Source organism: Myotis yumanensis, unplaced genomic scaffold (assembly GCF_028538775.1).
Source record: "Myotis yumanensis isolate MYYU_CA2020_CCGP unplaced genomic scaffold, mMyoYum1.0.hap1 SCAF_12, whole genome shotgun sequence".
Lineage (NCBI taxonomy): Eukaryota > Metazoa > Chordata > Mammalia > Chiroptera > Vespertilionidae > Myotis > Myotis yumanensis.
In genome coordinates, this window is record NW_027223763.1 from 34,683,174 (window position 1) to 34,709,173 (window position 26,000).

Genomic DNA, 26,000 nt, shown 5'->3' on the forward strand with positions numbered 1-26,000 from the left:
CACACACACTTACTATTTGAAGTTGCTGGCATCATTTGAAGTTGCATGTTTCACCATGCACCTTCTCAGAATAACATCCCCATAGGCAACCACAATACTCTTGCATCAAAAACTTAACCATAATTCCATATTACTGAGATCCAGCCCACATTGAAATTGTCCAAAAACATCTTTCATAATTGCTAGATTTTGTTTTTGTTTTTGAACCAGGTACCAATAAATATTCACTGATTACATTTTCATCATGTCTTTGTTTTTAGGGAATAGTCCTCCCACTTTCTCCCCCCTATCTTGACATTGCCTTTTTAAACAGTCCAGGACAGTTGTCTTGTGAAATGTCTCAGCATTCTGTATTTGTGTCATTTGACTTGTTCGACTAGGCCTAGACTTGCCATTCTAGAACCCATGGAGGTATATGGAGTATTTATTTGCCTTCTAGCCCCTTTCCATCCCCAGAGCTCACCTGCCTTCAACCATGAACACAAAGAGATCACAGATTAGCTGAACTCTAACTTTAATCCTTCAAAGAAATTGCTGACTCCAGGAAGAAAGTTATTTAAATGATACTGCTTAGGCAAAAACTTTCAAGATAAAAGGAAAGATGTCTCAGTTTTTAATGTTATATTCTAGCAAGTCCAGAGCCTGTAGCAAGGTGGGTCAAGACAAAGAGCAGTAAAGGGGCTAAGGTCTGCTCCTGTCATGCGACTATGTAGGAAGGAGCATCCAAGGTGCTTCCTTTAACTACTTTTTTCTTTTGTCTACCAAATGCCCTTCAGCTTCTTTTGAGCTGAATGCTAACATGAAAGAATAAAAAAAGTATATTATCACAACTTTTATCAGACTTTAGAGTAGGTTAAGGCAGGGTGTGGGTGGGGTGTGAGGACAGCTAACTTTACTGAGACCCATCATTATGGCCTGAGCTCCAGGCAGTATCTGATTTTGCCCCCAAATACTGTTGCTTCTCAAGTACATCTCCCTAAGAGAACTTGGAAAGCTCAGATGGAAAAGCCCTCTGCTTGAACTATTAAAAAACAAAACAAAACACCTAATGAATCTATTCTATTGGTGTGAAAATCCCACATTAATCTCTCTGCATTTACATAGGAGTGTGCCATACATGTGTACAAGATAGATGTAAACAGGCTTGGAAGGGGCATGCATACGCAGAGCACGCAACTATAGCATTTGTATCTGCACTTCTATGACGGTTTATAAACACTGGCTATTCTGGCCCAATACCTCTCTCTAGAAATACAGACTTAAATAAACAAAAGTTCGACCCCAGCAGAGGTGGTGTTCTTCTGCAGGCCAAGTGGTTTTAAAAAACATGATTGGCCAGCCAAGATGTTTATCTGCCTGGTGCCTCAAATTCTCAAACAGTTTATTTGAAAGCCTCCTGAATGGGTAATCTCCTACAAGTTTTGGGGCTTTAACAAGGTAAACAAATGGGTGGGCTGTGAAAGTAAACACTGCATTTCCTCCCAGGCTCATCCTCCAGCCCCAAATTCCGCTCCCTCAGCCCCAGCCTTTCCCTTTCCAAGCTTGGTCTCTTGTACCCTGTTAAAGTACTGAAATTGCAAAGGAGACATTTTTAATTATAAGTACTACAGTAATGAATTCAAGTACACTCGTTTATCATAAAGGGCTTTCCCATCTGTCTCTAAAGTATACTTAAAAAGGCTGTGTATTTGATAACATTAGCACCAAGCATCTTCCACATGTTAATGTTCAGCGTTTTAGATGTTCGCTCCCCCCAGCCCCAAAGACACACTTGGTGGCTGTTCCAGAAAGAGCACACTTATCTCTGTGTTTGGGAGTGCCTGTGTGGTCTCTTCCTAATTTATTTGCACTCCAGTTCTCAGGGATAGCATCGCAATCCCCGTGGGCAAAGGGAGATTAGGGAACGGGGTTGTCTGCTTCTCCCCACCCAGACATAAAAGGGAAAACAACTTCCCGGAGTCCCACAAGTTCTTCTGGCCACTGTACAAATTGTTCTTGAGTATGGAGGGTTTCCAAAAGCCCTAATTAGCAACTCACAGCAAACATTTCTTTGCATTAGCTAATGATCCGGCTACACTTGTAAGCAAACAGAACCAACATATCTAATCAATGCTGAAAAACCAACCGAATGCCTATTAAACATCTGGATGTAATTTTCTAGTTAGAACAAAATGAAAACATATGCAGGTTCCTTTGATCTGCGTCTTAACAAAAAATTGTTGATAAAAAAGCATACTGGTCAGTCAATGTGTCATTTTCATAAAGTCTGCTCATTTCTCTTCAAATGCTCCCAGTTTAATTTAGTTGGTTTCCTGCAATCTCTAATTTTACCATATTGTGTGAAACCACAAGAGATTCTTTGGATGTGATTTTATTTGAGGTTTTACTGCCCCATGGATCTGCTACTGATTTTTTTTTTCTTTTCTGCTTTCTCCCCTCCACCCACCCACCCCCGCCCCCATGCCCATTCTGTCCTTTTCTTTGGTAAAGAGGTGGGAAGGGTAGATTATAAAGCAATTCTAGGAAAAAACGTTTCTGTACGCTACATTCTTAGGTTTAAGAAACTCCCAGCTAAAAAAAAAGGCAAATGAGGAAATGTATACACAATAACTCACAGTTAAAAGATAGAGAAAATGACAAAACATCCTTTAAACATTGATATAATTATTCTTTATTGCAAATAAGAAGTAATAAATTTAAAAGAAGATCCATCATTTCTATAACCAGCAGCCATAATTTTTCCTATTGCTACTATATGTAGCATCTAATTTTGTAGTTACTTACACCATTGGTAAGTTGAGCATTTGTAATCAGCAACAAATCAATGTAAATATATACATATATGGACCAGTGATAAAGTAAACAATCTGATGATCTTTTTGTTTCTTTTTCAGAAGATAAAAATACAACTATTTTTTCAGAGACAATTTTTGTTCCTATGGAAGCAGAATGCTTAATATTATTTCATGTAAAACCATCATCAATCTATGAATATGTTAAAGGTAAAGAAGATGATGTTTAACAGACTTTAAATAGAAGATCAAAATTATAGATTTCATGAGTAGGACTATTTTCTTTTAAACAGGCTGTAGGCAATCTGCACATGTATTATTTATTTAAAACATAAGATTAAAGCTACTTGATTATTTAAACACCATCACTTGTAATGCAGTTTGAGGAGAGTTTTACAGTGCAATTATTACAGCATGACAATCACAGAGAAAATATGACCTTGAAAGGGGGCCCTTCTCTCAAGGAGAATGTGCTGGCCTAGAAAGAAGCCATCGAAAACCCACCATCTTTATGCACACAATTAAAGGCCTTCCAATTTAAAAGTCATTACTCTTTCTTTTTTCCAGTTATTACAGTATACAGAAATCAGATGGCCCAGTGTTTCAAACTCTACTGGTAACAAAGCATTGGTCAAAAGAGACTTTCAAATTGTCACCCATGGCAAACTGGGAAATACAGTGAGTAGACATGTCTGCTTTGAATAGCTGTATTAGAGAACATTTAAAGGCACCGTGTTAGAAGTGATTTTGAAAGGGATGGAAAGGAGAGTAGAAGAGAAGTAGCAATGTTTTCCTTCCTGTTAAACTTAATCATCAGCCTGTGCCACTAAATCAAAGTAAAACTTGGGTAAACCAGGGAGAAGTCTCAGTGGCCCCAGTTATTCCAGCCAAAAACACACAGACATATTTGTGATATCCAAGGACTTTCCACGATGTCCTGGAGCTGATCATACGTGGCGTCTGTGTCCCAATCACTAGGTGAAGATTTCAAGGCAGAGAGGTTGCCAGAGGGCAAACTTAGTTGCCTGTGGATCATACAACTTTAAGAATCCCGTGTGTGGAACAAGCCTGTTCCAGTCATCACTAAATTTAACCAAGAAAAGAGGGGCAGTGCCCTCTTCCTTCCTATTCTCTATTTTAGCAAAATGAATAATATGACCCCCTTCCTAAATCTTCTTAGTAAGAACACTGAAAGCCACAAAGCCAAACTTGTTTAAGAATTTAGCATGGTCTTGTAAAGGCTGGGTAAAAATCACTGCTTTAATTTTTTATTTATAATTGATATTTGGGATTGATGCAATTATAGACAAATCAATATCATACATATTTAAAAACAACTCCAATAGTGAAATGTATTATCTACGAGGATGCTTTTAATATTTCAAGAAAAAGATCTCTGCAAAAGCAGATCATCAAATAAATTGTATTTCTGTTTAAATAAATGTTTTTCCATAAGTCTCTGGAAAGTAAAATAATAGGACCACGGTGTTAGTTATTAGCACTAAAAACTTGGTACGTACAATCCAACATAAGATGAATGCTTGTCAAAGATGTGTCTTTCTCAAGGAAGAATTCACCACCATTAGGCTAAAACAGCATTATTCACTCACTAATCATGTGGAAATAGCTCCACTGAACTGTTCTTTAAACAGAAGTATAAATGCAGCAATACTGAAGGTTTTCTGCTGTGTGGGGTATTTGGAGAAACAGACAAAAACTGGAAATTTATACAGTATGCCCATTTATTGAAAATCTCAAAATCCCTGTTAAGTCAACTTCACTTCATAATAATTTTAGTCAAGGCATTTACACCAACACTTCCCATTTAGCTCCTTAGGACTCAGCACTGAGGTACCATCCAAACTATGGGTGGGGGGTGGGCAGGGCTGGTTTTTCAGGTCTCAATGCACGTTTATCCTATTGTCTCCCTTTGTTTCCAGGAATTGCAGACAGAACCACGGTCGGGTTACTGAGGCCCGAAAACTCTCAGCAGCCTCTTATCCCCCAACACTGCGAAGTTGGGACTTTTAAGACAGAGACCCTAAATTTCGAGCCGCAGGGCAAAGCATCGCATTTGTGACCTTACCCTGGCAGCACGTTGGGTATACTTGCTGCCAAAGGAAGGCAGATTGACTATTTTGCAAAATGGTTTGAAATCGTCAGATAAAAACCAAATCCTGCAATGCTGGGTGCAAAGGGGGCGTGGGCATGAAAAGCCTAGTCTTTTACGACAGCCAATGCTTTGCCCATTTATGCATTTTCCACTAAGTGCACAGACCACTCCTTGTGCAATAGCGAAAAGGCAACTCCAGGAAAAACAAACCTCAGAGAAATTTTTAAATGTGGCCTCACGCCCTAGCCGTTTGGCCTGTGGACTGAAGAGTCCCAGGGTTCCATTCTGGTCAAGGGCACATGCCTGGGTTGCGGCTCTATCCCCATTAGGGGCCGTGCAGAAGGCAGCCAATCAATGATTCTCTCTCATCATTGATGTTTCTCTCTCTCTCCCTCTCCCTTTCTCTCTGAAATCAATATATATATATGACCTCACTCTCAAAAGAGTAGACGCAAAAAGGAGGCCAGCACCCCAAAGATGCATTTGGCTTCAACTACAAAAAGCCTACCTTCCTCTTCTCCTAATCCCCCTCCAACAAACTACGCGGATAGTCAGTCTCTGAGTTACTTTCATTAAATCTCAGGATTTTCATTCCAGGGAAAATTGAACAAGTGGCAGGATTTTTGCAAACTCGGGCCCCCAGCTTCCGCGGAGACACGCTTGCCGGTCCCTCCTGCTCGCGCGCGCCCAGCGCGCTCCCTCGCCGGCCCCACGTTACTTTGATTGACAGCCCGGCTCCGCGGCTCTCCTTCCCACCGACCTTCCCATCCACAACGCCAATCTCCGCGTCTGGCCGCTTCCCATTGGCTGGCTTCGCGTCCCGCGGTTCCTCCAGGAACAGTTCCTCACCCAGCTCGGTAGGACGCGGCTGGCTGAGGAGGGGTGGGAGGGGTGGGAGGGAGACGGGGGAGACAGCGGAGATGGAAGCCAGTAGGATAGAAGAGGAGGGGGAGTGGGAGCAGGGCGGCCGGTCCAGTGCTGCGCCGCCATAGGCTCCGGGGAGGTATGGCGTCTGCACCCCACGTTGGGCGCGACACACGCGATTGGCTGACGCTGGCTAGCTCCCCCCTCCCAACCGCCCCGGCCTCCGTCGCCCGCCTGCTCGGTGCTGGCGTCCCCCTCCTGCGCGGAGCTGGGCGGGGCCCGCGTGGGGCTGGGCGGGGTTCGCGCTGGTTAGCTCCGGAGTGTGAAACCGCGTGTTAATGTAACCGGCGCGAGATACGCGGGCGGCGGCGGCGGCTGGAGCGGCGGCTGCAGGAGCAGCAGCGGCGTCGGCGGGTTCCTTGTGCCCCGCGTCCCCGAGGCAGCTGGCTGCACCCCCCCCTTCGTACCCCTCCCCACCCCACACACACCTACTCCAGGCCGGGCGGGACCCGCGCCACCAGCCCGGACCTCAGCCGGTCGGCGGTGACTTAACCCCCGCCGGCTGCCCCCGTCGCGACTACTCCAGACTCGCCCGCGGAGTTTGCCGGCCGGGAGGGAGGCCGAGCCGCAGAGCTCACTCCTGCTCTCCTCGCCACCATCTCTAGATGTCGTACCCCGGGTCGTAAGAGAACTTTGCGGCGGGCTGGAGCGCCTTTTACGCGGAGGCAGACGAAGGGAAGGAAAGAAGACCGAGGAAGGGGCTCGGAGGAAAGGTCCGAAGCGGCCGGGCCGGTCGTGCGGGGAGAGTGCTCATCGGGCGCCGCGTCCGGATGCGCCCCAGCCTCCAGGAGCCGTGGGCGGCCGGGGAACTACCTTCCGTGGAGTAGCCCCCATCGGGCCTGGAACGTTTGTGCCACCGGAGAGAACATCGAGTGCCGGTCGCGCGGGGTGTGCCGAGCAGCCTCCCGGCGCGTCCTCCGCACTTTCCCCGCCTCGGCGTCATCCAGTGCTCCTCTGCCGGGACTGAGCCTCCACCGCGGCCCCTACCTCGCTCCCCTCAAGTCTCTCCGGGGCCCGCGACCGCCCGCCCGAAGGCGCTGCCTGGACCCGCGGGGGTCGGCTCCGAACGGCACCAGGTTTGTTTGTGTGGGGTTAGCCGGGGGCGCCGAACCACCTGCACCTCGTCCGCCGCCGGCGCCACGGGGAAACCCGGGAGAAGAGACGCCCCGGGAGAGGAGCAAAGGAAAGCAACCCGCCTGGATTTGTTTGCCCGGGACGTTTGCCGCGCACGCGGATAGCCTACGGGAGCGGGCCGGAGCCCCCACCTCCCCGCCCGGGCGGTCGAGGCCCGCGGGTTGGAAAACAGTGCGTCGCCGCGGAGGTTCTGGGTGCAGCCGGGCCCGGGGTGCCCCGCGATGTGGCCCTGAACGTGGGAGCCCGCACCGGCGGGAGCAGGAGCCGCGGGGCGCCGAGTGGCCGGTGCGCCCCTCCGAGCGCGCCTGCGTGCGTGGCCAGCGGGCCCCCGGCGCGTCCGGCTTCTGCCTGCTTCCCAGCTTAATTGTCCTCGGCGGGATTAAAGTTGGAAATTGAGCGGAGAATTGAGTTGCCCGGGAACAGAGCCGCGGCCACCGCCAGAGCGATGTTCCCGCAGAGCCGGCACCCGGTGAGGCGCGGCTGGATGGGGGATTGGGGGGGGCAGGGCTGTGGTGGGGGAGGAGGTGCTCTTCCTAGCCGGAGGGAGGTGGGTGACTGCTACATTTTGGCCCCCCCCCCCCCCCCCCCACTCCACTCCCGGTCTCTGGAAGTGCAAGGCTGGGAGGTCCCGGCTGCTGGCCTCCAGGGGTGGGTTATGGGCTGAAACTCCCAATTTCCCCCAATTCCTGTGGGCCCACTCCTACTTGACGTCTAGACAGGGAGGGCGGGGGCGCCCGGAGAGGCTGGGGTTTGGCTCCCACCGCCACATCCTCCCCCTTCCCCGGGGCGGTAGGGCGCCCCCCCCTTTGTTTCTGGTCTCGCCTATTTGCATATCAATGAGGCCCCCAGTTCTGGCGCGCCTGGAGGTGGCCCAGGCGACTCTGGGAACTGGGAGCGATTGGGAGTTGTTTTTCTCCTCTAGTCCCCTGGGCCATTTTCGCCCCCGCGGGGGAGGGGGCGGCGATCTCCACAATCTGGCCCGATTCTCAGAGGCGGCTGGGGAACCCCTTTCCTTCCAGCCGGGTGACCCGGCGCACTTACCACGACCCGCCCTGGAGGCTGGAAGAGGCTCCGAGCCTCTCTAGAAGCTGGGGGTTGGAGAAGGGTTCATTTTCTCCCTCCTCAAAGTAAAGCGCAAACTCGAATTCAAGACTCCGTTTTCCACCACTTCTAACTTTATTTTTTTGTTTGTATCCCACCCACTTTTCTCTCCTCTGACTTACTGCTTTATCCATGTGCCCACATCTCCGACCCTCGGTCCCCCACGCTTGTCGCCCCAGACGCCGCACCAGGCTGCAGGCCAGCCCTTCAAGTTCACTATTCCAGAGTCCCTGGATCGCATTAAAGAGGAATTCCAGTTTCTGCAGGCGCAGTATCACAGGTGCGTGTCCGGCCTAGCCGGGCGAATAGTCGCCCGGACAGCCCGGTGCTCCTTGTCGCCCAGCTGGGTGGAGGTGGTGGCGACGGCTGTACTTAGTTCAGGCGTCCAGGCGGTGGCGTGTGGAGTCGCAGTAAAGATCTGTCATTCACGTTACCCTCTTTCCTGGCTCTTCCTGGGCAGCCCCTTCTCTTGTCTCCTCCTACTCCCATTGTTTCCCTTTTACCCGTTTGCTGCTGTTCCAGGGAGTCTATTTTCGTGTATTTAGGAGTTGCATGAGAACCATCAATATTTGCACTACATTTATTTATTTTGCAACAGACTGAGCTAAAACCTTGGTTCAGCCGATGGCCCAGCCCTGGGGTGCGGGTTCAGGGAGGCAAAGCCAGTGTTGAAATCACTTGTTTGCCGTGCTAGAGAATTGGGTGGTCTGAGGCAAAGTCCATTATGCACAGTTAGATGCTTTTTGCTGTGTCTAGTATTGGTGGTGATGAGGGGGTTGATGTGTGTAAGGGAAACTCACCAGCTTTGGTGTCATTCTAGGTTGGTTTGGGTAGGACAGTGGATTGGAGTTACATTTATATCCATCTCAGCTTTAGTCTCATTTAATGAGACCTACTTCAAAAGATTTATAAGTGAAAACTGTAAAGCAACCAATTCATGGTGGACTTTCAAAAAAAATGTTAAGTTTCTTCTCTTGTTTCTATGAAGTTTTAACTGATCAGAGCTAAGAAATAACTGCAATTGACAATTTTATTTATTATTTTATTTTAAAAAATACTTTTATTGATTTCAGAAAGGAAGGGAGAGGGAGAGATAGAAACCTCAATGATGAGACAGAATCATCGATCCGCTGCCTCCTGCACACCCCCTGCTGGGGATTGAGCCTACAACCCCAGCATGTGCCCTTGACCGGAATCGAACCCGGGACCCTTCAGTTTGCAGGTTGACGTTCTATCCACTGAGCCAAACCAGCTAGCGCTGTAATTGACTTTATTTTTGTCATGGTTAAGAAAAAGCACACATATGCATTAGTGTGAATTGTCTTTCTTTTCTTTTTTTGTTGTTGTCAATCCTCACCCAAGGATATTTTACCTTTGATTTTTAGACAGAGTGGAAGGGAAGGGAGAGAGAGAGAGAGAGAGAAACATCCATGTGAGAGACACATCGATTAGTTGCCTCCGAGTGTGCCCCAGACCTGGGTGGGGATTGAGCCTGCAATCGAGGTATGTGCCCTTGACCTGAATCAAGAAGCCCCAGACTCTTCAGTCTTCGGGCCAATGCTCTAATCACTTAGTAAACCAGCTAGGGCTGAGTTTTCTTATTTTGTCAGAGGCTTTCTGATTATTGACCTTTTGTCTACTTGAAGATGATAATCTCTAGAGCTTGAGGCATACCTGCCCACACCATGTTTACCAATCAGGGAGGGACTTCAACCCACTATTGCAGTATTTGCTTGACATATTTTGGCAGGGATTAAAAAACCAAAGTTTTTGAAAGGGACCAACAAATGTAGAAGTAACTTTGCAACCTAGAGACTGAGTTGGCAAAGATAGTACAGCCTATGCCTGAGACTGAAGATTAAGCCACGGCCAGATTTTGGTGAAGTCCAGAGAAGCAAACCTTGATGCAGGGAAGTAGGAGTGAACAGATGACCACCAGGAGAAAACAGTCTTATGGGTAGATCAGAGGTTTAGACAGATTTTTCCTTCTTGTCATCTGACCAGGTCAGATGCACCAAGAAGAAAAAGGATAGCTGAGTGGGTACCCTGTAATGCTCACTTAATTTCTTTTCTCTGTTAAACGAAGGGACAAAGTTTTGGGGTGTTTACCTAGTTAGTCAGTGGTCGGCAAACTGCAGCTCGCGAGCCACATGTGGCTCTTTGGCCCCTTGAGTGTGGCTCTTCCACAAAATACTGACTTCTGCACATGGGCCACGGAGTTTCAATCGCACTGTACATGCGCGCCCGCACGTGGTATTTTGTGGAAGAGCCACACTCAAGGGGCCAAAGAGCCGCATGTGGCTCTCGAGCCCCAGTTTGCCAACCACTGACCTAGATAGTTTATGGCTTTTCCCAATTGGTCTGTGTTTTTACTTGAAGTGCAAATATGTGAGGCAGATGTTAAAACAAGTGACATAATGTTTACATTAAGTTGCCTGTTTTGTTTTCGTAGCCTTAAATTGGAATGTGAGAAACTGGCAAGTGAAAAGACAGAAATGCAGAGGCACTATGTGATGGTAGGTATCCAAGATTAGACTCTTTCCTCTTCATGTAATATGAGCAAATATGTGTTTTTAGCATTATAAAATGTGAGTTAATGAAATGCTTGATTCTTTTTTTTTACAGTATTATGAAATGTCATATGGATTAAACATAGAAATGCATAAACAGGTAAGCTTTATTCAATCTCAAGCTAAAACAACAAATGAGTCATGGTTTTTTAATACTGGCTTTGTCCTCTAGAGCGGGGGGCGGGTTGTATGCCATTTTTCTGCCTTGGTTTCCCTTCCTGCAAACTGGTGGTAGTATTCTGCAGCAAGGGTTGCTTCTTGACAGTTACACAATTTTTAAATGACTGAGTGAGAGGTTCTTGGAAATGTAAACTAGCTTGTTTATATAGGCAGATGGGAATTGAGACTCTGAGTTTTCTTTTCTACCTGGATAGATATATTCTCCCTGAAAGATTTTGGCATTCTGTAGAGTTGCTGAAGTTGCTAATGTTTTTGTTCTGGTTTGGAAAGAAGTGTGGTACCTGTGAAAGACTCCCGTCTTTAAATAAGGTTAAACAAGGTATAAGACTAACTATGGAATTTTCTTTATGCTTTGGGGCTGCATAAAGTGCTAATCAGAATTAGTGGCTTATTTGCATATATCTTTTTGGAAAAAATATTCTCAGTTGGTGCAGGTTTGGAGGTGAAAAAAAAAGCGTTCCTTTATAGCCACAGCATATGTTGGGAGTTGCTTCAGTCCTAGTGGTTTTAAAAGCATGAAAAGATTAGTGACTGGAAAGCTCTAGCTATGACTATGAGTTTGCAAGTTCCCATAAAATTCACACTTATGGCTACTATAATGGTGTATAAAAAGAGTATTGAGCTGGAACAAGGCACTAAGGACCTCATAAGAGAAGAAAAGCTAAATGATTGCTCAGCCCAAAGGACCCTCGATTGAGTAGTCATTGTCTGCCAAAGAAAGCATTAATGGCAGGGCGTAAGTATTCTGGAGATATGCTGACATTCACTTTTTCATCAAGACGCTGGTACAATAAGTCTTTTAGAAATCGATTGCCTCTTAAAAAATTATCATCAGATGAAGTTGCACAGTTGGACACATTTCAAAGTGCAACAATACAATTCTTACTTGATGTATATGTGCTATTTCATCTCAAACCCTTGTTTCATTAAATTAAAGAGCATGGCTGACCGGCTGGGGCACAGTGGAGAAATTGATTAGTTCAGGCTTCAGATCTTCCTTATATTCAAAGACTTTCATTAAGCAAGTGTGTTTCAGAGTTGAATTCTGCTTTTGTAACTCTGTACTCTTTGATTTTTAATTCATCATAGGTTTCATAATGTTAAGTTATCATCCTGTACATTAGATCTGTTCTCAGATATGTGTTTGGAAAGAGATAGTGACATTCAGGGCCTTTCATTAATAATACCATTGGGCCTTTCAAAGTGCTGATTTTATTCTGATTTACAGAGTTGGTAGCTTAGTTTATGTTGGGTTTGTGTCTTTGTTTTTGTGTCTTTGTTTTTGTGTGTTTAAATGGCTAGTGCCTGATTGGAACACTTGTAACTTGTTGATAGTAATTGGACTAGAAGATCTGTGGTCATTTAAATAAATTATGCAAATAAACTTGGTCAAGAAGTTCTAACCTGTCATTGTTTAGAATATGTTAACTCTAAAGCCCCCTACTCCATCTTTTTTTTTTTCCTAACAAGTATTCTGGAAGATTAAGAGAACATCAAGTTTTTTTCTTAAACTCATAACTCAAAGGATTTAATAACCTCCCTGACTCTTTTACAAGGGAATGCCACCTTTGTGTGACATATGCTGGTGCTGGATTTATTGGGGGAGCTAAGGTGTGTAATTCTTCTGGGTTCCTATAGGTTACATGGCAGTGACCTCTTCTTTGCATAGGAAAAAGGAGGAAGGGGAGAAGAGGGCCAGGAACATCCATGGTGTGAAAATAGTTTTCTAATAACCTGTACTCCATGAGGCATTTGTCCATCTATGAGCCAGTATGCATTAATAATATGCTGTATGTAATTGGCTCAGTAATTTGAAAAGTGTGAAAAGCTCAGAGATGCCATATTCTTCATAGTAGGGAATTCAGCTCTCTGAAATTTAGTTTATATTGTAAATGCTGACAGACCCTTAACAAGAGTGGTATGCAAAGCAGTGCTATAATTCAGTTTAAAGTGGCCTTACATTTGAAAAACATCCTCCTGAATGTCACACATTAATAATAAGTTCTGAGGAGACATTCTATGCAGCTAGTAATCATAATTCTTATTAAAACTGGTGACGTCTGGCCCCCAGGGTGTAGCCAGGCTCAAATTGATGCTTTTTGCCGCCTGATCACCAGCATGGCCTAAGTGCTCATTATATTGTAGAGAGGGCCTTTGGAGCTCTCATTAGATTTGACAGGAATTCTCTCTAGGGGGAAACTGGGCATTAGCGAGACTCCTGACAGGCTGAAATTAGTCCTGCTTTATGGCTTATAACCAAATGCTAGCAAGGCATCATCTGGGGACACAAAAAATTGTCATTTCTGACAACATCTTTGTTACTGAAAAAAATGCAGTGATGGGGAAACTTTCCGTGGAGAGAGCTTTAATGTTAAGATTTATCTCCAGTGTGACTGCGGCTCTCCCTTCCCACCTTTCAGCGGGTTTGTTGAAGGAGTGAGTTTTAGAGATTTCAGTGTCAAGTCTCACCAGACTTTTCCGTCTGGGAAAAAAAAAGTGGAAGTGCGTCCAAATCAAGAGTGGTATAATTGTGGTTTCCTTACTTGGTTTGGTGCCCACAGTCCATGTTTATGTTGTGTCAACACTTCCTGATAAGCCTTCCCCTTACTTTCTCTGCTCCCATTTGTGGCTGGTTACTGAGAAGTCAACGGCTTAGTGGTGGTAATGGATACTTAAATCTTTTATCATTGCATTAGACAAATGTTTTTTCTTTTGAGTCTTTTACTGGTATAGATCTCTGCCTGTCCATTTCTCTCTAGGTAGATTTTAAACTCTAGCTAAGGAAGGTGGAGACTTCTCATGAAAAATTAAGGCAATTCTGATACCACCAAAGTGTTAGGGTACAATAAAAACCAGCAGGTTACTGTGAATCTAGTCTAGCTGTTTTGAGGTTTCTGCCTAGTGTGTTTAGCTGTGTAAATTTTTTTTTTAAATATATATTTTTATTGATTTCAGCGAGGAAGGGAGAGAGAGAGAGAAACATCAATGATGAGGGAATCACTGATTGGCTGCTTCCTGCATGCTCCCCACTAGAAATCCAGCCTGCAACCCAGGCATGTGCCCCTGACCAGGAATCGAACTGTGACCTCCTGGTTCATATAGGTCAGTGCTCAACCACTGAGCAACACTGGCCCAGCTAGCCATGTGAATTTTAACCCTTTGCACTCCAAACCATTCTGGACATTGGCTACCAGCTACTCGATGCTACTTTGCGGCGGAAACGTGCATTTACAGACCCTCGTATTATTTAGTATAATTTTGGAACCAAGTAACGTATTATAATGATATTGGACTTATATGAATTGGGTGACATCGAGGAATGTATATTTGCAAAAAAAACAATATTTTATTGTTTATAATTTTGTACAGTATGATAAGTTTTGTAACACTCCCCAATATGCATTGCAGGCTGATTAGTGCATGTTTGACAGTAATAAGTGGTTTGACGCCTGCCACCAGGTGTTTTCCTGTTAGAACACACAATGCAGTCCCGTTTTCTTTGTCCCACATCGGGAATATGTAGTTTATTGTTTAACCCGACACAAAACCCGCTGACATTTCTTGTATATATCTTAGTAATTTTACGATATTTTGATTTAATTTCTTGTGCCATTTCAAGATAAAACTTCAGGGAAACATGCATGTCTCAAAAAGTTGCGTTGAAATAACTCAATTCCCCGTAATCACTAATAAACTGCAATGTCCCCTGAGAGGGGACATCCGAGTGATATGCTGGAATTCCGATGTCCCCTGAGGGGACAGCGGAGTGCAAAGGGTTAAAGGCTTTTTTCTCTGTCATGTGGCCTGGTATTACCTCATTTGATATTTTGGGAACAATGTGTTCTGTAAATTGATATGTAAGCCTTATTTGTTCCATTTGTGTATCTTTTCAGCAGGCTGGTGAAGCCATGCCATGAGTTTTCATTAGTGGCTGGAATTTATACAGCACTTCCCCGTTGTCAAAAGGGATTTGCCTCATGCTGTGAGGTAGATGGGGGGTAGGTGTTTTTCTCTACCTGCAGCTGTGAGCACGTGTTCAGAGTCTGGGCGTTGTCAGGGCTGAGCACCTGTTGATGCTTCAGTTTGGGTCACCTGGTCCTCAATTCAGTGTTTCTTCCCTGAGGATCAGGCCAGTGGGGGAAACACCCTTGGGCCTCTGTGTAGTGACTCAGATCTGCCTAGCTGCTTGTCTCTCCTATTCTCACTCTTGATCTGTGCTGACCAACTTCACGATTTACAAGACACTTTGGGGCTGGGCACATTTCCTAAAAGTTATGAAAATTAGCAATACTGATTGCACTTGTAACCAACCTAGCAACACTGTCTGCAGGTTAAAATAACTTCTAAGAATCAAAGAAAATTTGAAACATGGCCAGGACTCCTGGTTGAGGCCCAGTGGTGCAGTGAGCTTGGTCAGTCACTTTGTCTCATTGCCTGTATTCTTCTGGAGAGGAGGCAGAGTCAGCACGGGGGAGGGGGGGCTCTCCAGGGTGGCGAAGAACATAAATGAAAGGACCAGCTCTGGAAGTAAAGATGTATTCTACAGTCCTGGTAATGGGGTGGGGAAGGAGAGGAGCAAAAGGGAAAACCAGATGAGAGCTTAACATTTCCAAGCTCCATGCGTTATTTCAGCAAGCACAATTTCTCAGACCATGCCAATATTAGATTAGACCTGCCGAAACCGGTTTGGCTCAGTGGATAGAGCGTCGGCTTGCGGACTGAAGGGTCCCGGGTTCGATTCCGGTCAGGGGCATGTACCTGGGTTGCGGGCACATCCCCAGTGGGGGATGTGCAGGAGGCAGCTGGTCGATGTTTCTCTCTCATCGATGTTTCTGGCTCTCTATCTCTCTCCCTTCCTCTCTGTAAAAAATCAATAAAATATATTAAAAAAAAAAAAAAAGACAATTAGTTAAAAAAAAAAAAAAAAGATTAGACCTGCTTCCACAGTTTTGATGTGTGCTTTTAAAGTCTCTCTTAAAAAATAAGTTGTTCTTTAGTAGTTTTTAAAAAAGTATTTAGGTGGAACTGTTGTGGATTTACCTGTTGGTTGATTCCATAGAGGTGACTGTCTTGCTATTTGTCTGCAAATTTTACCTTTCTCCCTATTGTTAACCAATTTCGTTCTCTGTCTACACTTTCTCACTTTGAGATTTTTTTATTCTAAGTCGGTGTCTCTGAATGGGAAATGACTAGCTAGAGTGCAGACACTCAGCGTTAAGCTCCACCAGGTGTTAATCTTGTAATACAAAGAGGGTAGCTGTCATCAGGATTGGAGTAGTCCCCAACTTTATTTTCATTAGACAGGCCTGTCCATTACAAGCATAAGTTAAAAGAGATAAAGCTCCCTGTGTTTCGAGAGCCAGATTCTGAGGTGCAAGATTAGCCTTTGTTTTTTTGTTGTTTCTTTTTATCGGCATGTAGGGCTGAGTCCTTACTATGAAACCTGCACTTACCCACAGCTGGGCTTGTTGCTGGTTTCTGTCCAGGGTTGACTGACTAGGGCAGTGATGGCGAACCTATGACACGCGTGTCAGAGGTGACACGCGAACTCATTTTTTTGGTTGATTTTTCTTTGTTAAATGGCATTTAAATATGAAAAATAAATATCAAAAATATAAATCTTTGTTTTACTATGGTTGCAAATATCAAAAAATTTCTATATGTGACACGGCACCAGAGTTAAATTAGGGTTTTTCAAAATGCTGACACGCCGAGCTCAAAAGGTTCGCCATCACTGGACTAGGGTGAAGGGAAGTGAGGCTCTTGCCTTGGGAGAAGTTAAGGGAGGTATCAAAAAACTTGGTACTCAGGATAAACGAGGTTGTTTTTAAAATTCAAAATTGATATAAAAAAACTCCAATAGGAACAAAATATATAAAGGCAGCACCAGCCAGGGTTGGGAATAGGGATGAGAGGAGGGAAGTGAGTCAGAGACAGCAGAAAAAAGGTGGAATGGGTGGCCCATTGGGAGCTGTTGTGATCTGTAGGATCTGCCTTGGTGTAAATACTTCGGTGAGGTCCCTCAATTCGGGACTTCAGTTAGTGACTGGGCAAGTCATTAACAAGTTGCCTGGGCCTCAGTTTTCCTCTCTGAAAAATGAGGGTTTAGATTAGGCAGGTTCTAAGATTTGGTTCATCTCTCCGTAGGGGAGTCACACCGCACCCCTACTGAAACCTGGCACCTCACCTCCCTTGTGTCAATTGAGGAGAGTTTTTGGCCAAAGGGTTTAAAATGTTCCTCCAAACAGTGTTTATTAAGAAACACAGAGGAAAAAAAAAATCTGTTCCCTTAGCAAATATTTAAATAAATCATCTTGTGTGGTTGTTATGCTAAATATATATTCAGTTACTCAGTCATCTCCTCCCCTCCAGTCCCTATTGCTTCAGATTATTTTAAAATTGAAATTCTCAGAACTATAAGATGTCCTGAGTGTCAAACCCCTTTTAATGTGGAATGTGTTGGATATATGGTTTTTAATTAAATTTTAGATAGCTGTTTTGGTCTGTCCACTTATATGACAAGATTGGACATTTATACCTTCAAAATAGTCCTCACTAATAGGGTTGGTGAGTTCCACAGTAAGAAATGTGCCATAAGATTGTTCCATGTGTGTATGTGGCTTGGTGTTTTACGTAAGTAGAGAGAGAGAGAGAGAGAGAGAGAGAGAGAGAAGGTGTAGGCACTTATGTGTGGGAGAGATTTTCTAATTTTCTGAGGGATGGTTTGCTCTAAAAAGTGAAGATGATTTACACTGACATTTTTAAATAAATTAAGATATTCATGTATTGCCATTCACTCATTTAAAGAGAAAAATGGTATCTAAAATTGTTTGCAAAACTGATGATTATAGAATGGCTCAATTGATAGACTGTCCAGTTACCATAACTCTTTTTATGAAACTCCAAGAAATGTTGACACAAATAACTCGCTTATCAAATAACTTGTGATTTTGCACAAAATCTTTATTTCATTATTTTATAATTCAGACTAGAGCCAGTACACGAAATTCATGAGTGGGGGTGGGGGTGTCTCTCAGCCCAGCCTGCACCCTCTCCAATCTGGGACTCCGGGATCGGGCCTAAACGGGCAGTTGGACATCCCTCTCACAATCCAGGACTGCTGGCTCCTAACCGCTCGCCTGCCTGCCTGCCTGATTGCCCCTAACCGCTTCTGCCTGCCAGCCTGATCACTCCCTAACCACTCCCCTGCCAGCCTGATCAACGCCTAACTGCTCCCCTGCCGGCCCGATTGCCCCCAACTGCCCTCCCCTGCTGGCCTGGTCGCACCCAACTGCCCTCCCCTGCCAGCCATCTGTGGCAGCCATCTTGTGTCCACATGGGGGTGGCCATCTTTGTGTGTTGGAGTAATGGTCAATTTGCATATTAACTCTTTATTATATAGGATTTTAAATTATTTTTAAGTTTGATTCATTTGCCTGCCTTAAAACAACAGCAAGTCATAATTGTGAGCACATTGTTTATGCCATTTCTCCACATGTTCTTATATTAGGTATAAAAAGTAATGTTTTAATTTTTTTTTTTTTTTAGTTTTTCTTGTAGCAGTATTTCCTTCTTAGTCATTCTTTGACCACAAAATATGTTAGCTGAAAAAGAGTAAGATAAAGTTCATTTTGAATAGAAGGAAAAAACAATGAGAATTCTATCCATCAGATACATTTTTTTAAAATCTGCCATATAGAGAAAAACTGCTAATAAGTGGGGTGGGTGTATATCACTGTGCCCACTGGAGGGGGTAGAGTTGTGTACATAATTATTTTCAATGTGTTAGTAGATATTCACTTGATGAAGTGGAATTAGTTGTTTCTGGCAATGTAGGAGGTGTATTTCAACTTGTGTGTCCAAATCATGCAATTTGTTAAACTGCTGAAATACATGCAGAACTAGGCTGGGTTTGATACTAGTACCATTACTGATCTAACCAGATTATTTGGTATTTTGTGTAACCTGTCAGTAAAATGTTTGAAAGCATATTACCAGACTGTTTACTTGTAAATTTATAAGCTATGTAAATATATTCTCATATTAATATATTGTATATTTTTATTATACATAAATGGAAAATTTCAAAGGAGGGGTTGAAATAAAAGTCCTTCTATTCTCAGTACACCACAGTGGCTTGTTCTGTGTGGCCCAAGGGCATGCTGACTCTACAGACCACTGGCCCTACATTTCAAACACTCTTGGAACTCTAGCCCTGGGAAGGGGGTATTTTTAAGATAATGAATGCAAAACACCTTTAGGGGCTTGCATGTTTGTTTGTTTGTTTTTACTTACTCAGTTATGTCTGTTCTTTCTTTTTTTTAAAAAAAATATATTTTATTGATTTTTTTACAGAGAGGAAGGGAGAGGGATAGAGAGTTAAAAACATCAATGAGAGAGAAACATCAATCAGTTGCCTCCTGCACACCTCCCACTGGGGATGTGCCCGAAACCAAGGTACATGCCCTTGACCGGAATCGAACCTGGGACCCTTCAGTCTGCAGGCCTACGTTCTATCCACTGAGCCAAACCGGTTAGGGCTGTCTGTTCTTTCTAATTTTGACTTCCTACTCCAATAATTGCCTCTGCCCGTCACTCACAATCTTTGTGTCTGCTCCTGGTTAGTGTCCCTGGCCATCTTAACTTGGCCACCTCCTTTCCTTTCTCCAGGTCCTTTAATTCAGCCCAATGGGTCTCTTCTTCATGCCTAAAATGTGTTTTGTGTTTTTCTTTTTTCTGTATAAAAAGTCCAGGCCTTTTTGTCAAACTTCACATGGCCTTCCTCGATATCCTTCAAGGTCCAGTTCCAGTAACAACACTGCCTGTTTATGTCAAGGCTTCCACGACTGCTCCAACAGGAGCTGTCTCACCACAGTTTTTCCTCTGATTTCTGTAATAATGTTTTTTCATGTGCCTCTTGTTACTCTAGCTAGCTTGCAGTCTGCTTGAAGCTTGAGTTTAAGACTTACATCTATCTACCCTCCCCAGTGAGTCCGGCAGCGTAGGCACATGTTTAGTAGCATTTAAAATGCTTCTTATGTAGAGTGGTAGTTGGATCCTGAATCTATACAAGAATGAGTTGAAAGCTGTCTGTACAAAAAATTGTACACAATAGCTTTACCCAGCAATTTTGGCTCTTTGTGGACATATCAGGATTCTTCAGCAAGTCGACAGAACCCAGATTAAAAACTTGAATTGAGAGTATGGGTCCTTATGCTAAAATGCCAAATAGAATAAACTCTATTTGATTTCACTAGATGTTTTATAGGACTTTAATTCTAATAATCTCATCTAACCATGTTTGCTCAAGTTGTTTTCCTTTTGGAAAAGTGATACATAGTCAGAATATCCACCGAGGCTTCTTAATGGGGAGTTTAATTATAGTAATAGATTTGGTTTTGTACTAAAAAAAAAAAAAAAAAGAAGAGGAAACAGAAGTAGCATGTTGCTAAGGTCTGGGCTTCCATATGAATTGAGTGTGTGTGTCAGTTACTATCCCTGGAACCACTGCTTATCTCCTAAGGTCGATCACAGGCCTGATAGAGTAGTGTGGATAAATCGAATTATAAGTTTTGTTCAAGGCATTAAACTTGACTTAGTTGCCAGGTTTCTCAATAGTAATGATTATACTCATTAATTATTTACTTACAGTCTTTGCCCTCCAAACATTTTCTTAAGAACTTCAAATATACAGAAAGAGGAAAGACACATACAGTGAACACTTACATGTACCCACCTATATGATATCAAGTCGATAAGTAAACATTTTGTAATATCTGCTTGTCAAATATCTTACCTAGAGCTTTTGCACCACCACCCCCAACCCTCCCCTATATGGATAAATGAGTAATTCTGGAAAACTTTAAAATGGTTTGTTAGAAGGCTGAGCCTTCCTCTAGCTATCAACTCTGTTTTAAACTGATAATGTCGAGGAGGAATTTTCTCTAAGTACATTTTAAGAATTCCATGTTAATAGTTGTTTATAATATTTTACAACATTTTCCTCCTGGACTTGTCCTTTGTGTTTTTGGCTTGGTTGTATTCGGTGATCCGCAATTATATACGGTGTTACAGTACTTTCTTTTTCAGCTGCCGCCTGAAAGTGAGATTTGTACTTAAGACAGGAAAGCCAATTTCCCTCCCCAAGCCTTCCTGCCTTTTGGCCCTGTGTAATGCACCTTTGAGATGCAATCATTATATTTGCTGGGGGAAATAGCTTTAGTGTTGATAGGTAGGAAAACTGGGAAATAATTGTGCAAAAGGACTCTGACCTTGGACTGTGTGGCTGGAAACTGTCTTAATTAATGAAGAAGTTAAGTTGGCCTCAGAGGCCATGGGTGGTAGAGGGGTGTGAAATACCAGAAAACAAAACCTCTTTGAGTACACCCCTGTATGTGGAGGAGGCTCTCCAAGGCAGGGGGCCTCATGGAGTGCAGCCTCAGTCCCCTCTTGATGCCTTGAGCAAACAGCCAGTCAGAGCCTCTTACAAGTAAGGTGACCAGCCAGTGTATTGACAGGCACAGACACAATAGAAAACTGCATTAGGAGGCGAGCCTTTGGGATTTGCAGTAAATATATTACAGAACACAAGTGACTTGCCAATACTGCTTGTTTAGCAGTTTGCAAGGGCAATGACAGTATGGATTTTTGAATTAGAAGGGAAGGGCTGTTCTTTCTCTGTGCGGGAACATCTACTTGATGGCTGGGGAGAAAATTGATTTTAGAGAACAAAATGCAGCTGCCTTTATATATGTCGTTTGAAAGGCTTCTATGGATTAGTGAGTGAAAATAAAAAGGTTGCTTTAGGTTTAGGAAAGGGGGTCTTAACACTGATCTGCATCTAGGTCTGGTATGGAGAGAATAAAGAATGGATGGGCCACCGGGATGGAGGAAGGGATGGAGGAAGGGCAGCCGGTCCTATGCAGCCTGCAGCTTCAGGTACCCATTTGGGCCTCAAGCATTGTCTTTTTCAGCTTTGGCTTTCAAAAGTCAGCTTTGTGGGTTTATGATTGACGAGTAAGCTTATTTGGGGCATTAGAGTGAGTAGTCATAGTCCCCATCCATTGAGTTCCCACATGCCCTAGGAATTGTGCTATAGGAGTGCTCTGTAAAATCCTTCTAGCCCAGCCGTGGGCAAACTACGGCCCGGCCTGGGGGGCCAGATCCAGCCCGTTTGAAATGAATAAAACTAAAAAAAAAAAAAAGACCATACCCTTTTATGTAATGATGTTTACTTTGAATTTATATTAGTTCACACAAACACTCCATCCATGCTTTTGTTCCGGCCCTCCGGCCCAGTTTAAGAACCCATTGTGGCCCTCGAGTCAAAAAGTTTGCCCACCCCTGTTCTAGCCCCTCTGTCCCCACTTTGTGTGGATATTAAGTATTCCTTCTTACAAAAGAGTTAATAGGCTAGTAGGTTAGGAATGAAGACAGCATCTACCCTACAGGATTGAGTGAGTTTCTTTACGCAGACACAATGGTGCCTGGTACTTGGGTACTCTGAGGATAGCTCTTCTCGAAATCTGTTATTGATCCATTTGAAACTGTACCCTGTTGTTGAATTCCAGGCCACACTCCCATCGTGTTTTTTCAAGCCCAGTTTCCTTCCTCCCTCCATCTAAATTATTCACTATTCATTATTTTCCCTCAATGACTAAGTTTTTTATTTGTTTCCTTCTAAGATCAGAAGCATTTATCTTAAGGCTCAAAAGGAAACTTTTTTTTTAATGCAAACCCCATTGGCAGCCCGTTGTCTAAGGAATCTAGAGGAATTAAAATGCCTTATTTAGGCCAAACAGTAAAATAAGCCCTTGGAAGGCAGCAGCCTTAAGTAGTTAATATAACTACCAGTGAAAATAGAGTTGTGTTGAGTTTTTTCATTTAAGGGAATGGATGAACAACAGAGAGGATTTGGTTCATTTTACTGAAGTGAGTTTTGGCAGAATAAAGGATGGGAGGTGCATTTCTGATTTTTTTCTTTTTGATGTAATGTAGAAAATCCAACTCTTAATTTATCACCCTGAAAAAGGGGGTGGGGCTTTGGGGGTGCGTATGAATTACAAGGCCAGGTTGTTGCTTGGTTAGAGAAAGAAGTCGTTTTCAGCCTTGATGATGTCTATCTTTTGGTGAGGTGTATCTTTTGGCTATGAAAACTTGTAAGGTGCTTTGCAAAAATTTGAGTAGTTATATTCTGCATGTACATCCTGGGCTTGAGATTTTTGTGTCCTGTCACATTCACAGCTTCTGCTCTGTGCTAATCATTTGGGAAAGCAGGGAAAAAAATGCACAGGGCAGGAAAGCAGGGCCTTTGGAATTGGACATACTGGAAGTTTAGGCTCTTGTCTGTTATTGCCAAGTGGGATGCAGTAGAAACTTGTGTATGTCTACTGGGGATAAAGGAAGGCAGCTGAGACAAATTGTGCCAGTACCTATTCTCACACTTGCTTAAAAGCTCAACTGCCTGACACCGGTGTGCTGAGAAGCTCCAGGTTTCTGTCTCTCTGTGTTTAGCCTGAGGAGGTCCTGAAGTCCTGAGAGTCTGTAGGGAAAGCTCGAGGTTCTTGACAACCCCCTCATCCTGGTTCAGGAGCCTTTTTCATTTGTAAGCTGATGGGCTCTTTTACAGTGTCTGGACTATCTCCTTGCACAGCTACCAAGAGATTGGACTTGGACCACTGAAGTGTATCCAACATCTGTACATTTTAGCTGATCAAAGACCAAAATCATACCAGTAACTCAGGAGGGGATCTGCTGACTTTTGAATCTTATAGGAAATCTGTTTTCCATAATTGACTACCCAGAATGCTGTGATGTTTGTGAGATAAAAAGTATAAAGAGGTGTCACATTTTGGATTTCTCTAAGGGTATAGGGATTTTTTGAACTGGTTGCTAAATCTGTATTCTTATTTCTTGACTAATAGATCTAATATGGCTTACCCCCCTAAAGAACCGCAGAAACATCAATGTCAGCATACACTATAATCTTGTGCAGCCATTGTTTTGGTTATTATTTTATCACAAGGTCAAATAGCCTGCAAAGCTGTGATTTCTTTTTTATTTTTTTCTGATTAGCTACTAGAATTACTCTTGTCAGTTTCCCTCAAAGTACTGAAATTGCTCAAGGTTTATATGGAATGAGTCCCAATTGTTGCTTCTCAAAACAGTATAAAAGGGAAGAGGCTTTTGAGTAGACTTTGCACTGTGAGAATATTGGTATTGACACCATTTATAATTTGGAGTATAGTTTGAAGACCAGATTCTACTGTTTGTCGCATACTGGTTAATATGGCTGTAAAGAGGAGATGAATGTGGCTACTTTTCCAAGTCTATTACTCAGGAGGACTGTAAATTTGATTGGCTGTTACAATTCTAGCAGAATCATTCGATTTGAGAGCAATAGAAAGATAAGATATCCAATTACCCAAATGATTTGCAGGGTTAGCCAACGTTGTCATGGAGACACGAGTTGGAACAAATTAAATTTTAAGCAATAAAATAATCTTAAAGCCCGTCTGGGAACAAGAAAATTTGGCAGTGGCACTTACCTGAATTGAATCTTAGCTTGACACGATGTTGTTTGACATTGATATACTGTGGGGGCCTAAACTTATATATGGCACAACATTCCCTTAAAAAAGTAGTTCGGCCAAACTAGTAAAGGGGAGTATTAGTATAAAATTGGATATTAACATTGATTCCATGGTTTAAATGATAATTAGGCTCTGGGTTCCCATTTTGTATTTAAGGATTGAAGTGCCTTAATAATGATTAAATAGCATTAATTGGACACTTGAAAAAAGATTGATTTCTCAGCAGCATGCAGTGTTTGGAACTGCTGCTCCCTTTGTGTGTGTGTTAACAGACATAATAGAATGTGGATGTCTTTTAGTGGGGGGTGGAGGTGTAGGTATGCATATATTTGCATGTACAAGTAAGGAAATTTTGACATGCTCCTGCACTGCAGATGGTTCTCTGTATTTGTTACAATTTTGAGTTAGCTGCAGTACTGCTTGCAGACTAGAGAAATTGCCTTCCAAACTTTAGCCAATGACCCAAAACCTGAGTAAGCGTCACTCTGGGGCTTAGAAGGTTATTTCCCCCTATTAATGTATTGTTTAACTGGTTCCTGGCTTGTGCTGCAGATTTGAAAACAGCCCAGCAGCCCAGAAGGAGGGAGGGCTCTTTATCCACATGTCTATTAGACAGATGGAGACGAAAATTGGTCTGAGGTCAAGCCATTTGCAGCATTCTCACAGCCTTCGATTTTCCTCTCATCCTCACCACAGATCATCTCAAATGATTCAGTAATGACCAAAAGTGCAACCTTGACCTTTATTCCCTGGTGAATTACTGTGTTTCACAGTCCAAATGGCAGGAAGTCTATGCTGTTCTTCCAGAAGGAGCTCGGCATTATTGAACCAAGCCAGCCCTGTGGGAACCCTGTGAGGGCAGACCAGTGTAACACAATCTGTGGGTTAAATTTGGTTTCTGGTGCTCTGGGAAACGAGAATTGACATGTCCTGAACCCACATAATTAATGGAAGAATATCTGGGATGCTTTCTAAAAACACGAGCACAGAAATTGATTTGTCTACTTGTAAAATAACTGGTGCATTACAGGAGTGGTAACTTCGGGGGGCCCCTCCTTTATAAATCATTCTCACTTTCATGATTTAGTTGTTCTCCCCTCTCATTTAACAGCTCCCCAGTATATTTTAGACTCACATTGCAACAATTTAAAATTGCAAATTGTCATGACCGGACATAAGAGGACCCGGGGCTTGTTTTTGGCATACTTTAATAATATATATATTTTTTGTCAATCCATGCAACCCTGAATAAATTCTCGTTCATACAACACACATCCCCCTGAAAAGTAGCTTGACTGTTATCTTGGAGAAATGATCATTATTTTTCTCTTGCTTAGATTTCTGTATGGATTGTATTATGATGTATTGATTAGGGTTTTTTTTAAAGAATAATTTAACTTGTATTTAAAATGATATTCCTGTTTGCCTCCACCTGCATAGCTGAGTTAATATTCTGTGAATCTTTAATATACTAGTGAAGTTTGTCATCTAGGATCCTTGTACCTAGCATCTTCTTAAATACTTAAAAGCTTTTCCAAAAGGTTATGCTTTGAAAATTTTCACCAGCATTCCAGATTTCATTTTAATCATGAGC

At 43.2% G+C, this 26,000-nt stretch overlaps 1 protein-coding gene across 5 annotated transcripts in view; it reads left to right on the forward strand.

Annotated features, from left to right (window-relative positions):
• The first annotated feature begins 7,346 nt into the window (after positions 1 to 7,346).
• Positions 7,347 to 26,000, forward strand: part of TLE1 (TLE family member 1, transcriptional corepressor) — an 87,470-nt gene continuing 68,816 nt past the window's right edge. For all 5 annotated transcript variants that reach the window (XM_070431446.1, XM_070431447.1, XM_070431448.1 and 2 more), the window contains exons 1-4: positions 7,347 to 7,432; positions 8,244 to 8,344; positions 10,517 to 10,580; positions 10,690 to 10,734. In XM_070431446.1, the coding sequence (XP_070287547.1) occupies positions 7,409 to 7,432; positions 8,244 to 8,344; positions 10,517 to 10,580; positions 10,690 to 10,734 (234 nt within the window). In that variant the 5' untranslated portion in view covers positions 7,347 to 7,408. The remainder of the gene's footprint in view (positions 7,433 to 8,243; positions 8,345 to 10,516; positions 10,581 to 10,689; positions 10,735 to 26,000) is intronic.